The sequence below is a fragment of the Hyaena hyaena genome, unplaced genomic scaffold (assembly GCF_003009895.1).
Source record: "Hyaena hyaena isolate Hyena2069 unplaced genomic scaffold, ASM300989v1 scaffold_396, whole genome shotgun sequence".
Lineage (NCBI taxonomy): Eukaryota > Metazoa > Chordata > Mammalia > Carnivora > Hyaenidae > Hyaena > Hyaena hyaena.
The window spans coordinates 1606966-1628371 of record NW_024081027.1 but is presented as its reverse complement, the minus strand read 5'-3'; the positions used below and the strand labels follow the sequence as shown (position 1 = coordinate 1628371).

Sequence of the window (21406 nt, the reverse complement as noted above, 5' to 3'; positions counted from 1 at the left end):
TCTCTCAGCCCCTCCCCTGATTGCCCACATACTTTCTGTCTCTCAAAATAATTAAATTAACTTTAAAGATGTTTTAAAAAAAGATTCTCATAAGGTGATACATAACACATCTCTGTTTTTTCCCCCCAAACTGAGGAATTGGATGATGGAGGAAATGCACAGGGGTCTTGAGAGGAAGAAAAAAAATGAAAAAGCAACACTTTGTTAGTGGTTAAAAGCAGAATCCTAGGATGAGAAATCCTAGGACACTAATGTCAAGGATGTTTGACAGGAGTATTGCTGCAGTGGTAAGAGGAAAAAGACTGTCAAGTTAGCCTTAAGAGGGGAAAAGGAAATTCAGCTATATCTAGGTACCTCTAATGCCTTGCTGGTAGGATTTAAAAAGTTTAATCAATGTAAATGGAGTTTAGTGCCTGTTGAGCGTGAAGCACTGTTACTTAATATGATCATGACAATTGGATGAGGAAATGAGACCTTATTTTTTAGAACTTTGTCTTCCCCCACCAGGGACACACACACACAGCAACAGTATATGAAATAAATACATGTACACTCTTTAATTGCCTGTCACGTTTTTACATGCAAAACAATAGAAAAAGACTTAAAAAATTAAAATTGTAGACTAACAAGTGTGATAATTATTTTCACTAACAAGCAATTCTGAATCAACTTTGACTATTTTTTTCCTTTCCAAGGTAGCTTATTGAGATCAGTACCTTCCTTCCTTTCTCTCTTTTTACGGTAGGCTATGGAAATAGTTAATCTCTTCCTACTCAGAGGTTTAATTGATTTTCTGTTGTTTTTTTAAAAGATGACAACTCTGTCTCTGTTGTATAACAAACATAATTTTAAGGAAAGAAATGTTGAAAATCAATCCTAGAAATTCAGATTATCCTCTTTCTATGTCTTTTAGGCCCCATCAAGGTCTGGGTCAGGCAGCTCTGACCACTTGTTTCCAAAGGAGTCCTTAGTTTGTGTATCAGGAAGAATTCAATCAGACTCTTATTTCCTGTATTACAGTGAGTTCCTGAAAATGATGTTATTGGATTACCCAAAACAGGCAAGACATAATTGGGTATGTTCCGGGTGCATCAATGGATATGTTCATAAGATAGTCATAAGAATATCAAGTTTTAGAAAAAGTCTGAAAAGATTTCTTCTGTGAACAGTCCATTAACATACTAATGTTTAGAACTAAATGGCCCTAGGTAATCTGTTTCACCAATGAGAAAATATCAGCCCTTAGCATGGAGTCATGAGAACAGTCAAGAGCATCCATCAGTATTTCAATTCAGACACATCTGAGTTTAATTCTGTCTCCAGCACTTGCTTTGTAAAGAAGGGCATTTTTCCCCCAACTATGTGAGAAGCCTTGGTCTCATTTGGATAGTGTGAGACCTTGTAAAACCTTATGGGAATGTTGCAAGAATTAGTAATGAATAGACCAAATCACCAAGCACAGTGTTTGATATATGAGACCCTCTTAATGCTTCCTATTGTGATTTGTTTCTGCCACGAACACTGGCGTGATTCATTTTAAAAGGGACGTGATAGGTGGGGCAAAGGGTAAGAAGAGAGGGGAAACAAAGGATATCTTTATCATGGCAACCATAAATTTCAGGGAAAAATGGATGTGTTGAATCCCTTTGTGGGATAATTGCTTACGGAGGGAAACAGAAGTGAACAATCTGAGTGAACATCAGTGGTTAATGCTCCTTTCTCATGGATATGATAAAGTGTATAGCAACTAAAATGAATACATTGGACCCAGGTGTATCAACACAAATAATAAAAACCCCAAAGAGAAAGTAATTTCCTAACAAGACCTATATCATGATAGAATTTAAGTGTTTTAAATAACACTGATCTTAAAACTTTAATTTCTTATTATAAAGCATTTCAAGTATACAGAAAGTATAGAGATAACAAAGTCATGGATATCTACCACTAAAAACAACTAAATTAAAATATATTTCCGTATTTGCAGTAAATATTTCTAAGAATTAAATTAATACATACTTATGTTCATATATCCTCAATAACTTTTTCTTCCCCAAGTGAATTGCCATACTGAACTTGGCATTCATTATTCCCTTGTGGTTTTAATATTTGAATAAAAATACATAAACTTTTGTTTTGCATTTAAAAAAAATTTTTTAATGTATTATTTATTTTTGAGAGAGAGATAAAGACAGCATGAGCTGGGGAGGGTCAGAGAGAGAGGGAGACATAGAATCCGAAGACAGGCTCCAGGCTCTGAGCTAGCTGTCAGCACAGAGCCTGACAAGGGGCTCGAACCCAGAACCATGAGATCATGACCTGAGCCGAAGTCGGACGCTAAACTGACTGAGCCACCCAGGCGCCCCTTGTTTAACATTTTAAACCTGACATATTGCATTTGGTTTTCGTTTATTTTTCATTTTTAAAGAAGTTTTTAAAATTTTATTTTAGAGGGCGCACAAGTGGGGGAGAGAGGTGGAGGGAGGGAAGGGGAGAGAGAGAGAGAGAGAGAGAGAGAGAGAGAGAGAATCTCGAGAAGTCTTCCTGCTCAGAACAGAGCCTGATGTGCGGGTCAGTCCCATGACCCTGGGATCACAACCTCAGCCAAAGTCAAGAGTTGGATACTCAACTGACTGAGCTACCCAGGCACCGCTGCATTTTGCTTTTATTTATTTATTTATTTATTTATTTATTCATTCATTCATTCATTTATTTAAATAGTTTATTGTCAAGTTGGTTTCCATATAACACCCAGTGCTCATCCCCACAAGTGCCCTCCTCCATGCCCATCACCCCCCTTCTCCAACCCCCCATCAGTCTTCAGTTTGTTCTCAGCATTCAAGAGTCTCTCATGGTTTGCATTTTGCTTTTAAAATTAATACATTTAAGGGGCACCTGGGTGGCTCAGTCAGCTAAGCGTCCAACTTCAGCTCAGGTCATGATCTCAGGGTTCATGAGTTCAATCCCCACATCGGGCTCTGTGCTGTCAGCCAGCTCAGAGCCTGGAGCCTGCTTCAGATTCTGTGTCTCACTCTCTCTCTGACCCTCCCCTACTGACACTCTCTCTCTCTCAGAAATAAATAAAACATTTTAAAATATTAATACATTTAAGGTCTTGGTACTTTTTTCTCTGGTTTATTAACTTTAACTATCTTACTCTATTCTAATGTCTTATTACATCACAATTTATCATTTTTTCAACCGAGAGGCATTTATTGTTGCCCTTTGTACACACAGACACACACGCACACACACAATGTATAAACAATTTAAATAACATATGGAGAACAACCAAATTCAAGACTGTGGTTGCCTCTGGGAAAGGAGGGGAATATAAAGGATATGCTATCTTTATGTTACTTTGTTATTTTTTAAAGTTTAAATTTTTAAATCCAATATAGTTGACATACAGTGTTATATTAGTTTCAAGTGTACAATATAGTGATTCAGCAATTCTACACATTACTCTGTGCTCATCACGATAAACGTACTCCTAATCCTCTTCACCTATTTCACCCATTCTCCCAGCTCCCTGCCAAGTCTATCTGATACTAGTTTGTTCCATGTTATTTTGTTATTTAAAAAAAGAACTCTGGGGGCGCCTGGGTGGCTCAGTCGGTTGAGCATCCAACTTTGGCTCAGGTCATGATCTCACCATTTGTGGGTTTGAGCCCCGCGTCGGGCTGTGTGCTGACAGCTCAGAGCCTGGAGCCTGCTTCCGATTCTGTGTCTCCCTCTCTCTCTGCCCCTCCTCTGCTCATGCTCCGTCTCTCCAAAATGAATAAATATTATTTAAAAAAGAAAACAAACACAAAGAAATGGAAAAACATTCCATGCTCATGGATTGGAAGAATAAATATAGTTAAAATGTCATTATTACCCAAAGCAATCTACACATTCAATGCAATCCCAATCAAAATGGCACCAGCATTCTTCTCAAAACTAGAACAAACTATCCTAAAATTTGTATGGAACCACAAAAGACCCCAAATAGCCAAAGCAATATTGAAGAAGAAAACCCAAACAGGAGGCATCACCATCCCAGACTTTAGCCTCTACTACAAAGCTGTCATCATCAAGACAGTATGGTATTGGCACAAAAACAGACACATAGACTAATGGAATAGAATTGAGAACTCAGACCTGGACCCAAAGGTATACAGCCAACTAATCTTTGACAAAGCAGGAAAGAGTATCCGATGGAAAAAAGACAGCCTCTTTAACAGATGGTGCTGGGGGAACTGGACAGCAACATGCAGAAGAATGAAACTAGATCACTTTCTCACACCATACACCAAAATAAACTCAAACTGGATAAAGGACCTGAACGTGAGACAGGAAACCATCAAAACTCTAGAAGAGATAGCAGGAAACAACCTCCTTGACCTCAACCACAGCAATTTCTTACTTGACACATCCCCAAAAGCAAGGGAATCAAGAGCAAAAATGAACTATTGGGACCTCATCAAGATTAAAAGCTTCTGCACGGCAAAGGAAACAATCCATAAAACTAATAGGCAACTGACGGAATGGGAAAAGATAGTTGCAAATGACATATCAGATAAAGGGCTAGTATCCAAAATCAATAAGGAACTCACCAAACTCCACACCCAAAAAACAAACAATCCAGTGAAGAAATGGGCAGAAGATATGAACAGACACTTCTCCAAAGAGGACATGCAGATGGCCAACAGACACATGAAACGATGCTCAGCGTCCCTCCTCATCAGGGAAATACAAATCAAAACCACACAGAGATACCACCTTATGCCAGTCAGAGTGGCTAAAATGAGCAAATCAGAGGACTCTAGATGCTGGTGAGGATGTGGAGAAACGGGAACCCTCTACACTGTTGGTGGGAATGTAAACTGGTGCAGTCCCCTGGAAAACAGGGTGGAAGTTCCTCAAAAAATTAACAATAGAACTCCCCTATGACCCAGCAATAGCACTGCTAGGAATTTACCCAAGGGATACAGAAATGCTGATGCATAAGGGCACATGTACCCCAGTGTTCATAGCAGCACTCTCAACAATAGCCAAAACATGGAAAGAGCCTAAGTGTCCATCAACGGACAAATGGATCAAGAAGATGTGGTTTATCTGTACAATGGAATACTACATGGCAATGAGAAAAAATGAAATCTGGCCTTGTGTAGCAACATGGATGGACCTTGAGGGTGTTATGCTGAGCGAAATAAGTCAGGCAGAGAAGAATGAATACCATATGTTTGCACGTATAGGAGGATTAGGAGGAATTTAACGGAGGACCGTGGGGAAGAAGAAGGGGGGAAATGGTGGGGGAGAGGGAGGGAGGCATACCATGAGAGACTCTTGTATGCTGAGAACAAACCGAGGACTGATGGGTGTGGAGGGAAGGGGGTGATGGGCATGAAGGAGGGCACTTGTGAAGATGAGCCCTGGGTGTTATATGGAAACCAACTTGACAATAAACTATTTGAAAAAAAAAAAAAAAAGAATGCCATAACACAAATTAAAAGGGATACCCCCCATGTTTATAGCAACATTATTTACAATCGCCAAGATGTGGAAGCTGCTCAAATATCCATCGATTGATGAATGAAGAAAGAAGAGGTGGTATATAAGTATACAATGGAATATTTTACTGAGACATAAAAAGTAATGAAGTTTGCCATTTGCAACAACATGTGTGGAGCTAGAATGCATTATGCTAAATGAAATAAGTCGGTCAGAGAAAGACAAATGCCATATGATTTCACTCGTGAAATTTAAGAAACAAAACAAATGAGCAAAGGAAAAAGAGAGTGAGAGAGGGAAAGTAAGAAACAGACTTAACTATGGTGAACAAACTGATGGTTACCAGAGGGAAGGTAGGTGGAGGGTGAAATAGGGGGTGGGAATTACAGAGTGTACTTGTGATGAGCACAAGCGTGGTATGGAAGTGTTGAATCAGTAGACTGTACACCTGAAACTAATATTACACTGTATGTTAACTAACTGGAATGTAGATAAAAACTTTAAAAAAAACCTAAAAGAACTCTGATGGCAAAATAATCAAGTCTTACTAAATCTGAAAGTATGGGTACATGCTTATTTGTTGTATTATTCTATGCTCTTTTACCTTTTAAATATTTCATAGGTTACTAAAAAGAAACAGGTAGATTGGGGTGTAGTTTTGGGATCTGCCTCATTCTCTATCTCCTCTCTCTCAGAATTCTTATAACCAAGAAACAGTGTCAAAACCAAAGATGTCTTCTAGAAAGGAGTATCATGAGCCCGGAGTCAAAAGGAAAGGAGAGACTGGGCATACATCTCTGCATTATGTCAAACAAATGAAAAAAAAAAAACTGTTAGAGAATTCTAGAGTTTTATTCAAAATTGAGCAAAAGTAGATTGCTCGCGAGAATGAAAAAGTCCCAGAACTTTAGGATCAGGGTAGGTGATTAGCAGAATGAGAGATGGTCAAGCATTGGTGCAAAGGTGCAGTGAAACAGGTCAAAGAAAAGATTGATGGACCATTAGGCAGGCACCTCTAAGGTGACCTAATTCTCATCTTCTGCATGTTCTCATCTCACAGTTACCAAATGGACCTGTAAACAAAGAACTGTCCTTAGTGTAAAGCATACAGTAGGGAACTTGAGATTACCTGGGTGTCAACAGTAAGGAATAACATTCAGTTCTTCCTTGGATGTGAAGAAGAAAAACAAAAGCTCTGTTCTCAGTGAGCGCAGAAATATAGTGAAGCACTAGGCTTCTGTGCAGAAATAAGAGACCCTGGGATTAGGCCCAGGTGGGCTGCAAATGACCTGAGTATGGCTGTTGAGTGGGGTGATCACAGGCAGACTATTTGCAGTCTCTTTGTCTTTGGGGGGTTCAATATCCAAAGCTCCTCATTAGCCAAATTCTTTTACTCTCGTGTGATCACAGGGCAGCACAAATCCTGGAGGAGTGGGGCTCAGAGATGAAGGACTTTGTTTTGTCTGATTCTTTCATCCTGAGTGGTCAAGCATATGCTATCTTCTTCCTCCACGGTTCTTGGCTCACATCCATTTCAAGTCACCTGCACACGCAAACACATCTTCCTTCTGTTGTTAGACTCTAGTCTTTTTAAAGGGTCTGTTTTTTTTTTTTATTTATTAACATTTATTTATTTATTTATTTTGAGAGGTGGAAGAGGGGCAGAAAGAGAGGGAGGGAGAATCCCAAGCAGGCTCTGTGCTGTCAGCTCAGAGCCTGACACAAGGCTCCATCTCACAAACCACGAGATCATGACCTGAGCTGAAACCAAGGTCAGACATTTAACTGACTGAGCCATCCAGGAGCCCCTAAAGGTATATTTAAATTCAACTGTGTTTTAATAACAATCTCAAGAAGAATGAAATTACATTTGAACTAAAAATATGTCATTTCCTTCCATGGAAGATAAATATTACCTGGATTAATACATGTGATAATATAGGAAGTATGCCCTAAAAATGCAAACACTAAGGGCTAATGTTATGTATTGCTTATTGAATGCTGATTTTCCCTGTGCATGTTATATTTAGCAGTTGTTAATATAGTCTATGTACTCAAGGGTAAAAGATATTCTCTTTATAAAATTTCATTACCAACTTTTTCCAATTTAGTATTAATAGCTTAAATATACTTTTTTTTCCACATCAAGGACCATGGGTTAAAATTATGGTTTTTGGCTGTCAATATTGTTGTAGTATATTACAAATTATGAGAGTAGCAGTCAACCTGTGATGCCATATGGCTCTGAGGATGTAATAATAAGATCTGGGGACTCTTTATTATAACAACAAATTTTATTTTCGTTGTTAGGATACAATTTTTTTTAAAGTGGGCTTTGGGGGACCTGAGTGGCTCAGTTGGTTAAGTGTCCGACTTCGGCTCAGGTCATGATCTCACAGCTTGTGAGTTCGAGCCCCGCATTCAGTTCTGTGCTGACAGCTCAGAGCCTGGAGCCTCCTTCAGATTCTGTGTCTCCCCCTCTCTCTGGCCCTCCTCCACTCACATTCTGTCTCTCTCTCCCTCAGGAATAAACAGTAAAACATTTTTTTAAAGGAGGCTTCATGCCCAACACGAAGCCCAATGTGAGGCTTGAACTCAAGACCTGGATCAGGACCTGAGCTGAGATCGAGTTGGACATTAATTGACTCAGCCACTCAGGCGCCCCATGTTACGATACAATTATTGAGACACTGACAGATCCCAATGATCAGAAGCAAGAGCCCATATATGAATAGGCAATTTCTTTTTATTGCGGGATTACAGTGAATGGATGAACTAATTAAGAGGTGCAGGGACAAAATGAATTTAGCTTCCGATATCACATCAAAGTCCAGGTCATACTCCAGGTGAGTTTATGCCTCAAATGTACAAGCCAAAGCTATAAGTCCTTTATTTTGAAATAAGTATGGGTTATAGAAACAAAATTAATGAGAACAAACCACTCAAGAAAACATTGACAAATTCAACAATATTAAAACTAAGCATTTATATTCACCCAAAACACATTACAACTTATTTATAAAGTAAACTACAAACTTTTTGAAAGAAAATTTCAATGTATGTAACTAAGAACGATTTACCATCTCAGTTAAATAAAAACTGCTATGAACTACTAAGAAAAAATAGGTAGCTCAATAGAAATACCATAAACATGTATTTTGCAGAAGAGGAAAAATAAATGGCCCATAATAAGAAACAAGATTCTCTGTCTCATAATAAGGGAAATCTACATTATTGAGATAATATTTTATAACCACTAGATTGTTAGAGCAAATGAAACTGTGTTGGAAGTGATATAGATTCCAAGAAACATCATATGAGAATGAAAATTGGTTCAACCACTTTGAAAAACTTGTTGGAACTACCCAAAGGAGAATAGGCCCCTATATCCAATAACTTGGCTCCTAGTATAAAACCTTTCCTCATTTTTGTCAGGAGATATATATGAGATTATTCAAACTGTGGTATCCATAATAGTGGAAAACTAGCTACCAAATGTTCCATCCACATAGGAATCGACTGCTATTTTGTGCTATCATTCTTCACAATGTCAAATTATATGGTATAGAAAGTGAATAAATTAGTGCAATACCCCACAAAAGGTTTGAATCCCAATGGCAAAATGATGCAAAAATGATTAATCAAGACAAAGAATTGAAACCTTAAGACTAAACTTTAAAAAAAATTATTTTTAGTGTTTTATTTATTTCTGAGAGAGAGACAGCGTGAACAGGGGAGGGTCAGAGAGAGAGGGAGACACAGAATCTGAAGCAGGCTCCAGGCTCTGAGCTGGCTGTCAGCACAGAGCCCGACGTGGGGCTCGAACCCACGAACCGTGTGATCATGACCTGAGCCAAAGTCGGACGCTCAACCGACTGAGCCACCCAGGCGCCGCAATCTAAACTTTTAATAAGTTCAAAAAGAGGCAAATTTATTTGTAAAATATAATTAACAAATGGTATAGGGATATATACAGGGTGATAGAAAGATGCAGTCGAATTCTATGACTATGTCAGTGTGTAGAGCAAACATGATCAGATATAGGCAACTTCATAGAATGCAATTGACTAAAACATGAAAAAAATGGTGCACACAGAATTCAGAATATTGGTTACTTCTGGAATGGGAAAGGTGATTTGACTTGGAATCTCTTCAAGTATATTCTATGCTTTACCCTGGTAATGAGTATTAATGTTTTCATCACATTACCATTTAAGAACTATAGATGCATTTTATATGCCACTTCATCTATGATGTTTTAATGAGTAAAACTGAGGTAAAGTCTTTCATATTCCAAAATACAAATATATTCTCCCACGTACTTTTAATATTTATATCATGTTTCTCAGACTTTGGAGTGTATCAGAAATTTACAAATTTACAAATTTACAAACTCATCCTTTGGATGTGTCCCTAGTGATTCAAAGTCAGTAGTTCTCAGCAGATCAGAAATCTGCCATGTGAACAAGGGCCTCAGGCCATCCATCTGTGCCAGTGTTCTGTGGATGTCAGAGGAGAGAGCTCTGCGCTAGAAGACGCCAGGGCAGCAGGTAGGGAGCTATCCCGCAGCTGTGGTGCTGACACAATACCCCTTCTCACCAAGAATGGCATTCCTTTGGTTATCCTAGGAGACCTCTGTCTTTCTCCCCTAATACACACATCCAGAAAGATACTTCTGTCTGATGGCCCCACATTTTTGTACTTGTGGAAAAAGGGATGACCCCTAACGCTACCAACTTCTCTTCTGTCTTATTTTACACTCAACATCTCCTCCACAGAAACACTGAAACATTGTTTTCTTCATAATAACACATGATGTTTTTGCATAAAAGCCCTCGTTTAGCAGCCAACTCTTTAAGACTTTAGTCCTTCTGTCAATTTTACTCAGTTATATTTCTCTGTGTGGATTCCACCTGAGATGAGTGAGAAATACTGCAAGGAGAGGTAACTAAAGAAATAAACTAAAACACAGATACATTCTTTTATTTTTTTTAAAGGTACATTCGTTTTTTTTAATAGTTTATTGTCAAGTTGGTTTCCATATAACACCCAGTGCTAATCCCCACAAGTGCCCTCCTCCATGCCTATCACCCCCCTTCATCTCCCCCCTACTCCCATCTGCCCTCAGTTTGTTCTCGGCATTCAAGAGTTTCTCATTCTTATCAACAAATCAGAGAGGAGCACCTGGGTGGCCCAGCAGTGAAGCGTCTGATACTTGATTTCGGCTCAGGTCATGATCTCAGGTTTTGTGAGATGGAGTCCCATGTTGGGTTCTATACTGACAGCTCAGAGTCTACTTGGGATTCTCTCTCTCTCCCTCTCTGCCCCTTCCCCCCACCTCAAAATAAGCAGACATTTTAAAAAATAAATTAATGAGAAAGAATTAAAGCAAATAGGGTGTCAGAAAAAAGATTAACACCCATTACCTTACCTACTCAATAACTAGTTATTTGATTATATCACTCAGACCAGAAAAGCTGCAGTAAAGATAAGCAAATATAAATGTAGAAGCAGGTGGTAAAAAGATGGGAATTCAAAAGGATTATAAAACTTATAAATATATACAAGATATGAAAACATGACCTGAACTGAAGCTGGACACTTAACAAACGGATGATACCAGTTAGATCTGTTGAGTCTCCTAATATGTCAGTCGTTGTATTAGGTGCTTGTGATGGTTATGACAGTTGGCTGCCCAAGAAGAATTAACCTTAGATGGTCAGTCTTTCATTTTAATAATTTCTCTCACACTAGTAATTAGATTAAGAAGGGGCATATGATCCTCTTCTCAGTGATGAGATTTAAGGGAATATCTTTTGGATGATGCCATGGAAAGGCCAATTATCAAATGGCCCAGGGAAAGACAGTCAGTTTTCTGTCCCTGGGCATCACAACTGACTATGACCCCTGTGTCTGCTGCCACCACCTGTCCTTGAATGAAGCCACTTCATGTGAGGTGAATAAATTCCTATTCTTTCACCTTTGTACATTCCCTACCTCTGAAGTCCCCGTATGAAAGATAGCTCCTGGGAACCTGGGTGGTTCAGTCAGTTAACCTCTGACTCTTGATCTTGGCTCAGGTCATGATCTCATGATTTGTGAGATCGAGCCTCATATGGGGCTCTGTGCTGACAGTGTGGAGCCTGCTTGGTATTCTCTCTCCCTCCCTCTCTGCCCTTCCCCTGCTTGCTTACTTTCTCTCTCTCTCCCTCCCTCCCTCTCTGCCCTCCCCTGCTTTCTTACTTTCTCTCTCTCTCTCTCTCTCCACCCCCTCCCTCTCTCCCTCTCTCCCTCCCTCCCTCCCTCCATCTCAAATAGGTAAATTAAAAAAAAAAAGAAGAAGAAGGGCACCTGGGTAGCTCTGTTTGTTAAGTGTCCAACCTCAGTTCAGGCCATGTTTCACAGTTTGTGGGTTCAAGTCCCACGGCTGAATCTGTGTTGACAACTCAGAGCCTGGAACCTGCTTTGGATTCTGTTTCTCCCTCTCTCTCTCCCTTCCCCATTCACATTCTGTCTCTCTCTCAAAAATAAAATATTAAGCAAAAATTTTTTAAAAATAAATCTCACTTTCTTGTTTGAGAATATTACAGAAATTGTTCTTTTTATTATAAGAACCAAAGACTTTCAACTTCAGGTTCATATATCTCACAACTGTCTCAAACCACTGAGATAATCAGATTTCACTGATGCTACAGATGATAAAACTGAGTTTAGTGGATTCTTATGTTGCTCCAGAGCAATACAGTTTAATAGAGACAACTCTCAGTGATTACTGAGTGGGGGTAAGAAAGGCCAGCCCCCTTGCCTCACAGTATATGCCTGTCTGGGGTGGGATTTGCATGGTCCTAGTTGTGGGATAAGGTGGAAGCTAGTCTGTACCTATAACCGTAACCTTGCTTTGAACTTTATTCTGAACATGCTGTCCACTAAAATCACTATAATGAGATCCCAGGATTCAGGTCCTCTCTTTATGGAACATGACCCAAAAACCTGAATTTAAACATTTGAAATCACTTGTCAAACATTACAAAATCAGATTTGAAGTCCAAGTTGAAATGCATGTGGCCATCATGTTATCTAGTCATTTTAGATGATCTTGATGATAGATCTGAAACACCAGAATACCTTTTATTTGGCTCATTCTAGAAACCTGACCCAAGGGACACCTGGGTGGCTCAGTCAGTTGAGTGTCTGACTTCAGCTCCGGTCATGATCTCACAGATTGTGGGTTCGAACCCCGTGTCGGGCTCTGTGCTGACAGCTAGCTCAGAGCCTGGAGCCTGCTTCAGATTCTGTATCTTCCTCTCTCTCTGATCCTCCCCTGCTCATGCTGCCTCTCTCTCTCAGATGTAAATAAAAATTTAAAAAGAAGATTATAAGAAAAAGAAACCTGACCCAAATATGATGACAGAATCATTAAATAAAAGTTATTCTACCTGATTATTTTTCTGAAAGCTTCCTTCACATCCCTGTTACGCAGGCTGTAAATAAAGGGGTTCACCAATTGAGGAACCACAGTGTACATCACTGAAACTACTGAAGTCTTTCTGGAAGAGTCAGTAACTGCAGAAGTAATGTACACCCCCAATCCTGTCCCATAGAACAGGGACACAACTAAGAGATGAGACCCACAGGTGGAAAAGGCTTTATAATTTCTGCCAGCTGATGGCATTCTTAAAAGTGAAGATAGAATTTTAGTATAAGAGAAAATTATCCCAAAGAGAGAAATACCACTCAGTGTACTAGCCATAAAATTAGCCAAAAAGGTATTGATGAAGGAATCAGAACAGGCAAGCTTGATGACCTGCGCAAGTTCACAGAAAAAGTGGGGGATTTCCAAGTCAATGCAGAAGGACAATCGCAACGCCATCAGACTGTGGAGGAGGGCATCCATGATGCTAATGTACAAGGGGAGTAGAATTAACAATCCACAGAGGCAGGGATTCATGATGACCGTGTACCTCAGTGGATGACAAATGGCAACATAGCGGTCATAGGCCATTACTGCAAGGAGAAAGTTTTCAAAACCAAGAAAAGCCAAGACAAAGGAGATCTGGGTGATGCAGCCTGTGTAACTGATGCTCTGATTCTGTGCTTGGATGTTCACCAGCATTTTTGGGATCATGGTTGTGCTTAAACAGATGTCAGTAAAGGACAGGTTGGAGAGGAAGAAGTACATGGGGGTGTGGAGATGGGAGTCAGAGCTAACAGCCAGGATGACAAGCAGATTTCCCAGGATGGTGACCAGGTACATGAGCAGGAATAGGCAGAAGAGTATGGGCTGCAGTTCTGGATCCTCAGTCAATCCCAGAAGAAGAAACTCTGATACATCTGTTTGGTTTCTGGGTTCCATGTTGTTGATATAAAATATTGGGTAACAAGAGAATAAAATGTACAGTCACTGGACCAACAGCAGCAGTATCTGGGAATTTGTTGGAAATTGCAATTTTTGGATTCTACTCCAGACTTATTGAGGAAAAGCTCCTGGGGGGATGATTAACAAGCTCTCCAGAAGATTCTGACATATGATAGAGTCTGAGAACTGCTGTTCTAGAAAAATATTTATCTATGTTGTGAACCCAAGTGGATATTTGAATCTTTCCCTCTGTGTATTTCTCCCTTCATCCTTATTCTTTCCCTCATCCTCTTCTCTCCACTCAGTTAATCAGCCAAAATTCTAATGAGCAATGAGTGTTTAACACATTGTGTCAAGTCAAGAATGAAATAGAGAAGACATGGCTTTATTCCTTTAGAATTATTCCACACTTTCAAACAATCAGAAATAGAGGAATAGAATTACAAAATCAGTCTCATCTTTAGGGATCTTCTTCCCCTAATATGATAAATGACATATCACAAACAACAACAACAATAACATCAACAACAACAACAATAAAAAGCCCAAGTTAAATGTGAGAAAGGATGAAATGGATAGACAGATAAAAATATAACACTTTGTCTTGGAAGGCAGACTCGTAAGATGACATTGGCACCAGGCATCTTAAGAGGCATGTCCCTGTGCAATAGTGGTTGTCTCTTTCTTGGGGGACGCAGTGACCATCAGAGGATCAATTATTTGGTGTAATAGTTAGATTCATACACTCTGAACTTAATGCAGCTCCAGTACTTGCTTTGTGAACTGTATTAGAATCCCGATGCTCTTGTGTGTATTTTAGGAACTATCATAGTACTGTACAGAGTTGTTGTAAAAAATGAATAGGCTTGAGTCAGTCTGCACACTACTCAGCTGATGAGACCCTCATAGTGACATTTCCTATTGTGATTTTTTTTTCTGCCATAACAACAGCATCTGGCATGTTTCACTCCTAGGATGGAACTGGTAGCTTGGGGCAAGTTGAGGAAAAAGGAAAGTAAGAGACCATCCTTAATGTGTTAATTGTAAATTTCAGGGATGGGTTTATGTGCTGAAACTCCCTTTAGGAATCTTGGTACAGAGGAAAGGGAGGGAATATCAACATATCAATGTTTATTTGGTGTGGACATAAAGCAATGAAAAGAAATTAAATATCAAAAGAGATTAGATCTATGAATCAATACAAGAAATGAAGACCAACAAGAGATAAAATTGTTCAAATAAATACCATAAACATATACACACATATCATACACATACATACACATACAATATGAAAGCATTCATGGGGGACACCATTACACTGGTGTTGCCTCTGTGAGGGGAAATAAGAGAAAGGAGTGCCTTCTGTATTTATATTATTTTGTTAATTAAAAAAATAGACATGAGATGATATAGTAGAATGCCAACATGTGTTAATTCTGGAAATGAGTTAATGGTAGCATATTAAAGTTGTTACTACAGTATCTATGCCATCCTTATAGCTTAAAATATATGGTATTTTTATAAAAATAAATGAGTAGATGAAGGAGGTAGCCTGCTCTGTCTGTCTGGGTCTACACTTCCTTCTTCTAGATCCTCACAACCAGGCTACAAATATAACACCAAAGTCCTTCTGTACAAAGCTGATTAATATCTCCCCCTTCTACCACCAAAGGATGCAAGTAAATGTCAGAGAATTTCATAATAGTCATGTTTGTGAAGGAGAGATTTAAGCTCAAGGGCAAAATGGTTCCTGCCATTAAATATACAGAATAGGGGACGCCTGGGTGGCTCAGTTGGTTAAGCATCCGACTTTGGCTTAGGTCATGATCACACAGTTCGTGGGTTTGAGCCCCATCTCGGGCTCTGTGCTGACAGCTATCTCAGAGTCTGGAGCCTGTTTCAGATTCTGTGTCTCCCTCTCTCAGAAATAATTTTTTTAAAAAAATAGAATAGAAAACTAGCAGAATAAGAGCTGCATCAGCATTGTTGAAGAGGTACAAAATAACATGTCAAGATGATGACATTCAGGGAGGAGTCCCTTTGGGGATTTAGTACTGACCATTTTAGGCATGGACTCTCCTCATGGCTATGCAGGGTTACAACTCTAGTAAACACCTTCCCTCATGTTCAAAGCATTGTCTACGGGACTTTCTGTTACCTGGCTGACATCATTGCTGGATGATACTTGACATCTCTGGATATTGAATGATGGAGACAGAAGGTCTGTCTCTGAGAAGGGTGGAAGGATCAAGTGAAGCCCCACATTTCAGGCAAGTGGGATCATTGCTGGGATGTGGCTCAGGTGTTGCTTCCTGACTGGGCAGGGCTGTTGAGTGAGGTGGTCATAGACAGACTATTTGCAATCTCTGTATCCCTGAGGGCTCAATATCCAAAGCTCCTCATTAGACAAACACTTTTATTGTTATTTGGATCCCAAGACAGTGTAAATTCTGAAAGGCCAAAACTATAGAAGGAAAGATTCAGGATGGCTGATCCCTGACCTTGTGAGGCTGTACACACACACCACACAGTTCTCTCCACCTGTTCATGCTCCCTCCTGCCCCATTTCACATGCCTTGCACGTGTGGACAAACCATCCTTCTCTAATTGGGTTCCTGTCTTTAAATATTTTTAATGTTTATTTTATATCAGAGAGAGTCAGAGAAAGAGAGTGCACAAGTGGGGTAGGAGCAGAGAGAAAGACGGAGACAGAATCTGAAGCAGGATCCAGGCTCTGAGCTGTCAGTACAGATGCAGGACTTGAACTTAGTAACCATGAGATCATGACCTGAGCTGAAGTCAGACGCTCAACCCACTGAGCCACCCAGGTGTCTCTGGATTCCTGTCTTTAGATATAAGCAAGGGTATCTCTATCTGATTAGTGATATCAAGAAACCAGATTCTAACTCTATGTGTGAAAACACAGTTTATATATGTGAATATAAAAATATATATTTATAAATACAGATAAGCTACATAAAAATGCAAACAGTGATGATTTTTCTCCAAGAGTCATTGAATGTTTCTTGAACTTTCGTTTTCTTTCTGTATATTTCATATTGCAGATTTTAGTCTATAATCTGTAAACAATTCTGACTGTGATCAATATGGTCAAGACTTTAGAATTTCATAAATACCTTTCCAGTTTCATCATGATGGTTTCAGTGTACATTTTTCTTCACATCAGTGGATCATGGGTTGAAATTATGACACGTTTTAAAAAATTGAGTTATGAGAAATTACAATGTCATGGAGAAGGCAATAGTATGCTGGTTCATCCATACTTTCAGTGAAATTAGTGAGATTTCATCCATAATTTAATAGGCAAAGATGTTGCTCCATATTAATACTTAATTAGAAACTTTTCATTATTTAATGAATTTCATATATTCATGTGCTTACCAATTTATTTTTTATCACATGTTAACTTTTCTGTATAACTTCATTTTTTAATCAGTAGAGTTCTTGCTCTAGTATCTGAAACCAACATGAGACAAGGTGGCATTTGAATGTCATCCTTTGGGGCACCTGGGTGACTCTGTTGATTTCAGCTCAGGTCATAATTTCATGGTTCATGAGTTGAAGCTCTGCCTTGGATTCCCCACTACATGCAGAGACTGCTTGGGATTCTCTCTCTCTCTCCCTTTCTCTCTGCCTCTCCCCTGCTTGCACATGGTCTTTCTCTTTCTGTCTCTGTCTCTCTCCATTTTACAATAAATGGGTGAACTTAAAATAAGTAATTTCTTTTAAAAAGAGAGATGAGATAACACGTTGGCAAAGGTGTGGAGAAAAGGAAACCCTTTTGCACTGCTGGTGGGATGTAAATTGCCACAACTAAAATGGAAAACAGTATAGATGTTTCTCAAAAAATTAAAAATAGAACTACCATCTGATCTAGCAATTCCACTTCTTGGTATATATCCAAAGGAATGAAAATCAGGATCTTGTAGAGATATCTGCACTCCCATGTTCACTGCAACATCACAGTAGCCGAGATATGAAAACAACCTAAGTGTTAGCAGGTGAATGGGTAAAGAAGATGTAGTATATACACAACAGGCCATTATTCAGCCATGAAAAGGCAGGAAATCCTGTCTTTTGTGACAACTTAGATGAACCTTGAGGACGTTATGCTGAATAAAATAAGTCAAACAGAGAAAGACAAATACTGTATGATATAATATGTGGAAAATCTGAAAAAGTTAAACTCAGAAACCGAGTCACCAGGAGTTGGGAAGAGGGGAAAATAGATGTTGGTCAAAGTGTATAAATCTCCAGTTATAAAATTAACAAATTCTGGGGATCTAGTATAGATCATGATAATTATAGCTAATGATACTATATTATATACTTAAATATTGATAAGAGTAGAATCTTAAATATTCTCACCACAAAGGAAATGGCAATGAAGTGACAAGATGGAGGTTTTACCCATGCATTGGTATCAGATCTGCACATTGTACACCTTAATTTTACACAATGTTATATACAATTATAACTCAATAAAGCTGGGGGGGGGGTGGCCAAATACTGGAAATTAAATACTGGCTGCATAAATACAATTTCTGTCACCAGAGTTGCATTGCCTCCTCATTTTTCTCTGCGTTATTTCCATTTCTGTCTATCTTATAAGGATACATGTGATTATATTTAGAGCTACCCAGATAATAGGGGAATAAGCTAATCTTCAAAGACTCCAAGTAAGTACAATTTATCCTTTTATCATAAAATATTAATAAGTTAGGGGACTAAGGGATGGACAAATTCTTTTGAGGACCACCATACAACCTATTACAGTTGTCGTTCTTGTTGATTCTTCTAGTTGACTCTGTGGAAAATTCTATAATCATCTGACTCAAGGAAGGAGAGTCAGAGTTCTTTCTCTGGGAATCATGCCCAAATATGACATCTCCATCTGGTGCCACCACCTCACGACCCTGAGGAGAGCCAGTACGAGGATAGTAGAACCCATGGAGGACTGAGTGAATCCCTACTACCCTGTTCTTATACATTCCCTGCCTCTAAGTGCTTGTAATGAAAGGCAACTCTCTATATTGTTGGTAATATTAGAGTTAAAGATTCTTTTTCTTATAGCAACTGAAGATTTCATCACTGAGAAAGTCTGAATATCTCACAATCATCTCAAACCACTGAGATAATCTAATCACACAATTTTGTAGATAATAAAATGAAATATGGTAGATGCTAAGGTTCCTCAAAAATACAGTTTACAGTCAACAAATTAATTACTACATAGGTATATAAAAGGTCAGCTCCCCTACTCTATGATAGGTATAACTACAAGTGCAATTGACATGGCCCTACCTTGAAATCAGGTGGAAGCTAGTCTCTAGATATAACCACAGTCTTGCTTCAATACTTTCCCTGTTGTAGAACTGATCCAAGAATTCAGCAGAGTTGCAGGGTACAAAATCAACGTACAGAAATCAGTTGCATTTTTATACACCAACAATGAAACAACAGAAAGAGAAATCAAGAAACTGATCCCATTCACAATTGCACAAAAAAACCATAAAATACCTAGGAATAAACCTAACCAAAGATATAAGAGATCTGTTTGTTGAAAACTATAGAAAACTTATGAAGGAAATTGAAGAAGACACAAAGAAATGGAAAAACATTCCATGCTCATGGATTGGAAGAATAAATATAGTCAAAATGTCATTACTACCCAAAGCAATCTACACATTCAATGCAATCCCAATCAAAATGGCACCAGCATTCTTCTCAAAACTAGAACAAACTATCCTAAAATTTGTATGGAACCACAAAAGACCCCGAATAGCCAAAGTAATATTGAAGAAGAAAACCAAAATGGGAGGCATCACCATCCAGACTTTAGCTTCTACTACAAAGCTGTCATCATCAAGACAGTATGGTATTGGCACAAAAACAGACACATAGACCAATGGAATAGAATTGAGAACTCAGAGCTGGACCCAAAGGTATACAGCCAACTAATCTTTGACAAAGCAGGAAAGAGTATCCGATGGAAAAAAGACAGCCTCTTTAACAGGTGGTGTTGGGAGAACTAGACAGCAACATGCAGAAGAATGAAACTAGATCATTTTCTCACACCATATGCAAAAATAAACTCAAACTGGATAAAGGACCTGAACGTGAGACAGGAAACCATCAAAACCCTAGAGGAGAAAGCGGGAAACAACCTCCTTGACCTCAACCACAGCAACTTCTTACTTGACACATCCCCAAAAGCAAGGGAATCAAGAGCAAAAATGAACTATTGGGACCTCATCAAGATTAAAAGCTTCTGCACGGCAAAGGAAACAATCCATAAAACTAATAGGCAACTGACGGAATGGGAAAAGATAGTTGCAAATGACATATCAGATAAATGGCTAGTATCCAAAATCAATAAGGAACTCACCAAACTCCACACCCAAAAAACAAACAATCCAGTGAAGAAATGGGCAGAAGATATGAACAGACACTTCTCCAAAGAGGACATGCAGATGGCCAACAGACACATGAAACGATGCTCAGCGTCCCTCCTCATCAGGGAAATACAAATCAAAACCACACTGAGATACCACCCCACGCCAGTCAGAGTGGCTAAAATGAGCAAATCAGAGGACTCTAGATGTGGCGAAGATGTGGAGAAACGGGCACCCTCCTACACTGTTGGTGGGAATGTAAACTGGTGCAGCCCCTCTGGAAAACAGTGTGGAGGTTCCTCAAAAAATTAACAATAGATCTCCCCTATGACCCAGCAATAGCACTGCTAGGAATTTACCCAAGGGATACAGGAGTGCTGATGCATAGGGGCACATGTACCCCAGTGTTCATAGCAGCACTCTCAACAATAGTCAAAACATGGGTGAATGGATCAAGAAGATGTGGTTTATCTATATGATGGAATATTACATGGCAATGAGAAAGAATGAAATCTGGCCATGTGTAGCAATATGGATGTAACTTGAAGGTGTTATGCTGAGCGAAATAAGTTAGGCAGAGAAGGATAAATACCATATGTTTGCACGTATAGGAGGATTAGGAGGAACTTAATGGAGGATCATGGGGGAGAAGAAGGGGTTAAATGGGGAGAGGGAGGGAGGCAAACCATGAGAGACTCTTGAATGTTGAGAACAAAATGAGGACTGATGGGTATGGGTGGGAGGGGAAGGGGGATGATGGGCATGGAGGAAGGCACTTGTGGGGATGAGCCCTGGGTGTTATATGGAAACCAACTTGACAAAATATTTAAAAAGGGGAAAAAATACTTTCCCTAGCGTACATACTTTCTGTAATATTGCTTCTGAGAGTGATCAAAAAAACAAACAAAAAAAAAGAACCCAATCCCCAAAAGCCATTATAACTAGAACCCTTGCCTCAGGTTCTGCTTCTGTATAGAACTTAAGCAAAGAAATTGAATTTAAAGAATTAAAGTCATGTGTCAAACAGCATAAGATTAGACAAAAAAAGCAAAGTATGTGTCAACCCCAAGTTAAAATGAACTTGGGCAATCTGTTGCCTGGTTAGTTTAGAGAATTCAGTGATGAAAAAATCAAG

General features: G+C 39.1%; 1 protein-coding gene across 1 annotated transcript; it reads right to left on the bottom strand.

The window, feature by feature from the left end:
* Positions 1 to 12928: 12928 nt before the first annotated feature.
* LOC120244876 (olfactory receptor 7G2-like) lies at positions 12929 to 13849 on the bottom strand. The gene has a single exon (XM_039251636.1). The coding sequence runs from the start codon at positions 13847 to 13849 to the stop codon at positions 12929 to 12931; it is 921 nt and encodes a 306-aa protein (XP_039107567.1).
* Between the last annotated feature and the right edge of the window lie 7557 nt (positions 13850 to 21406).

Bases quoted from the DNA above. Each gene is read 5' to 3' on its own strand.
- LOC120244876 (XM_039251636.1), bottom strand. From the start codon at position 13,849: ATGGAACCCAGAAACCAAACAGATGTATCAGAGTTTCTTCTTCTGGGA.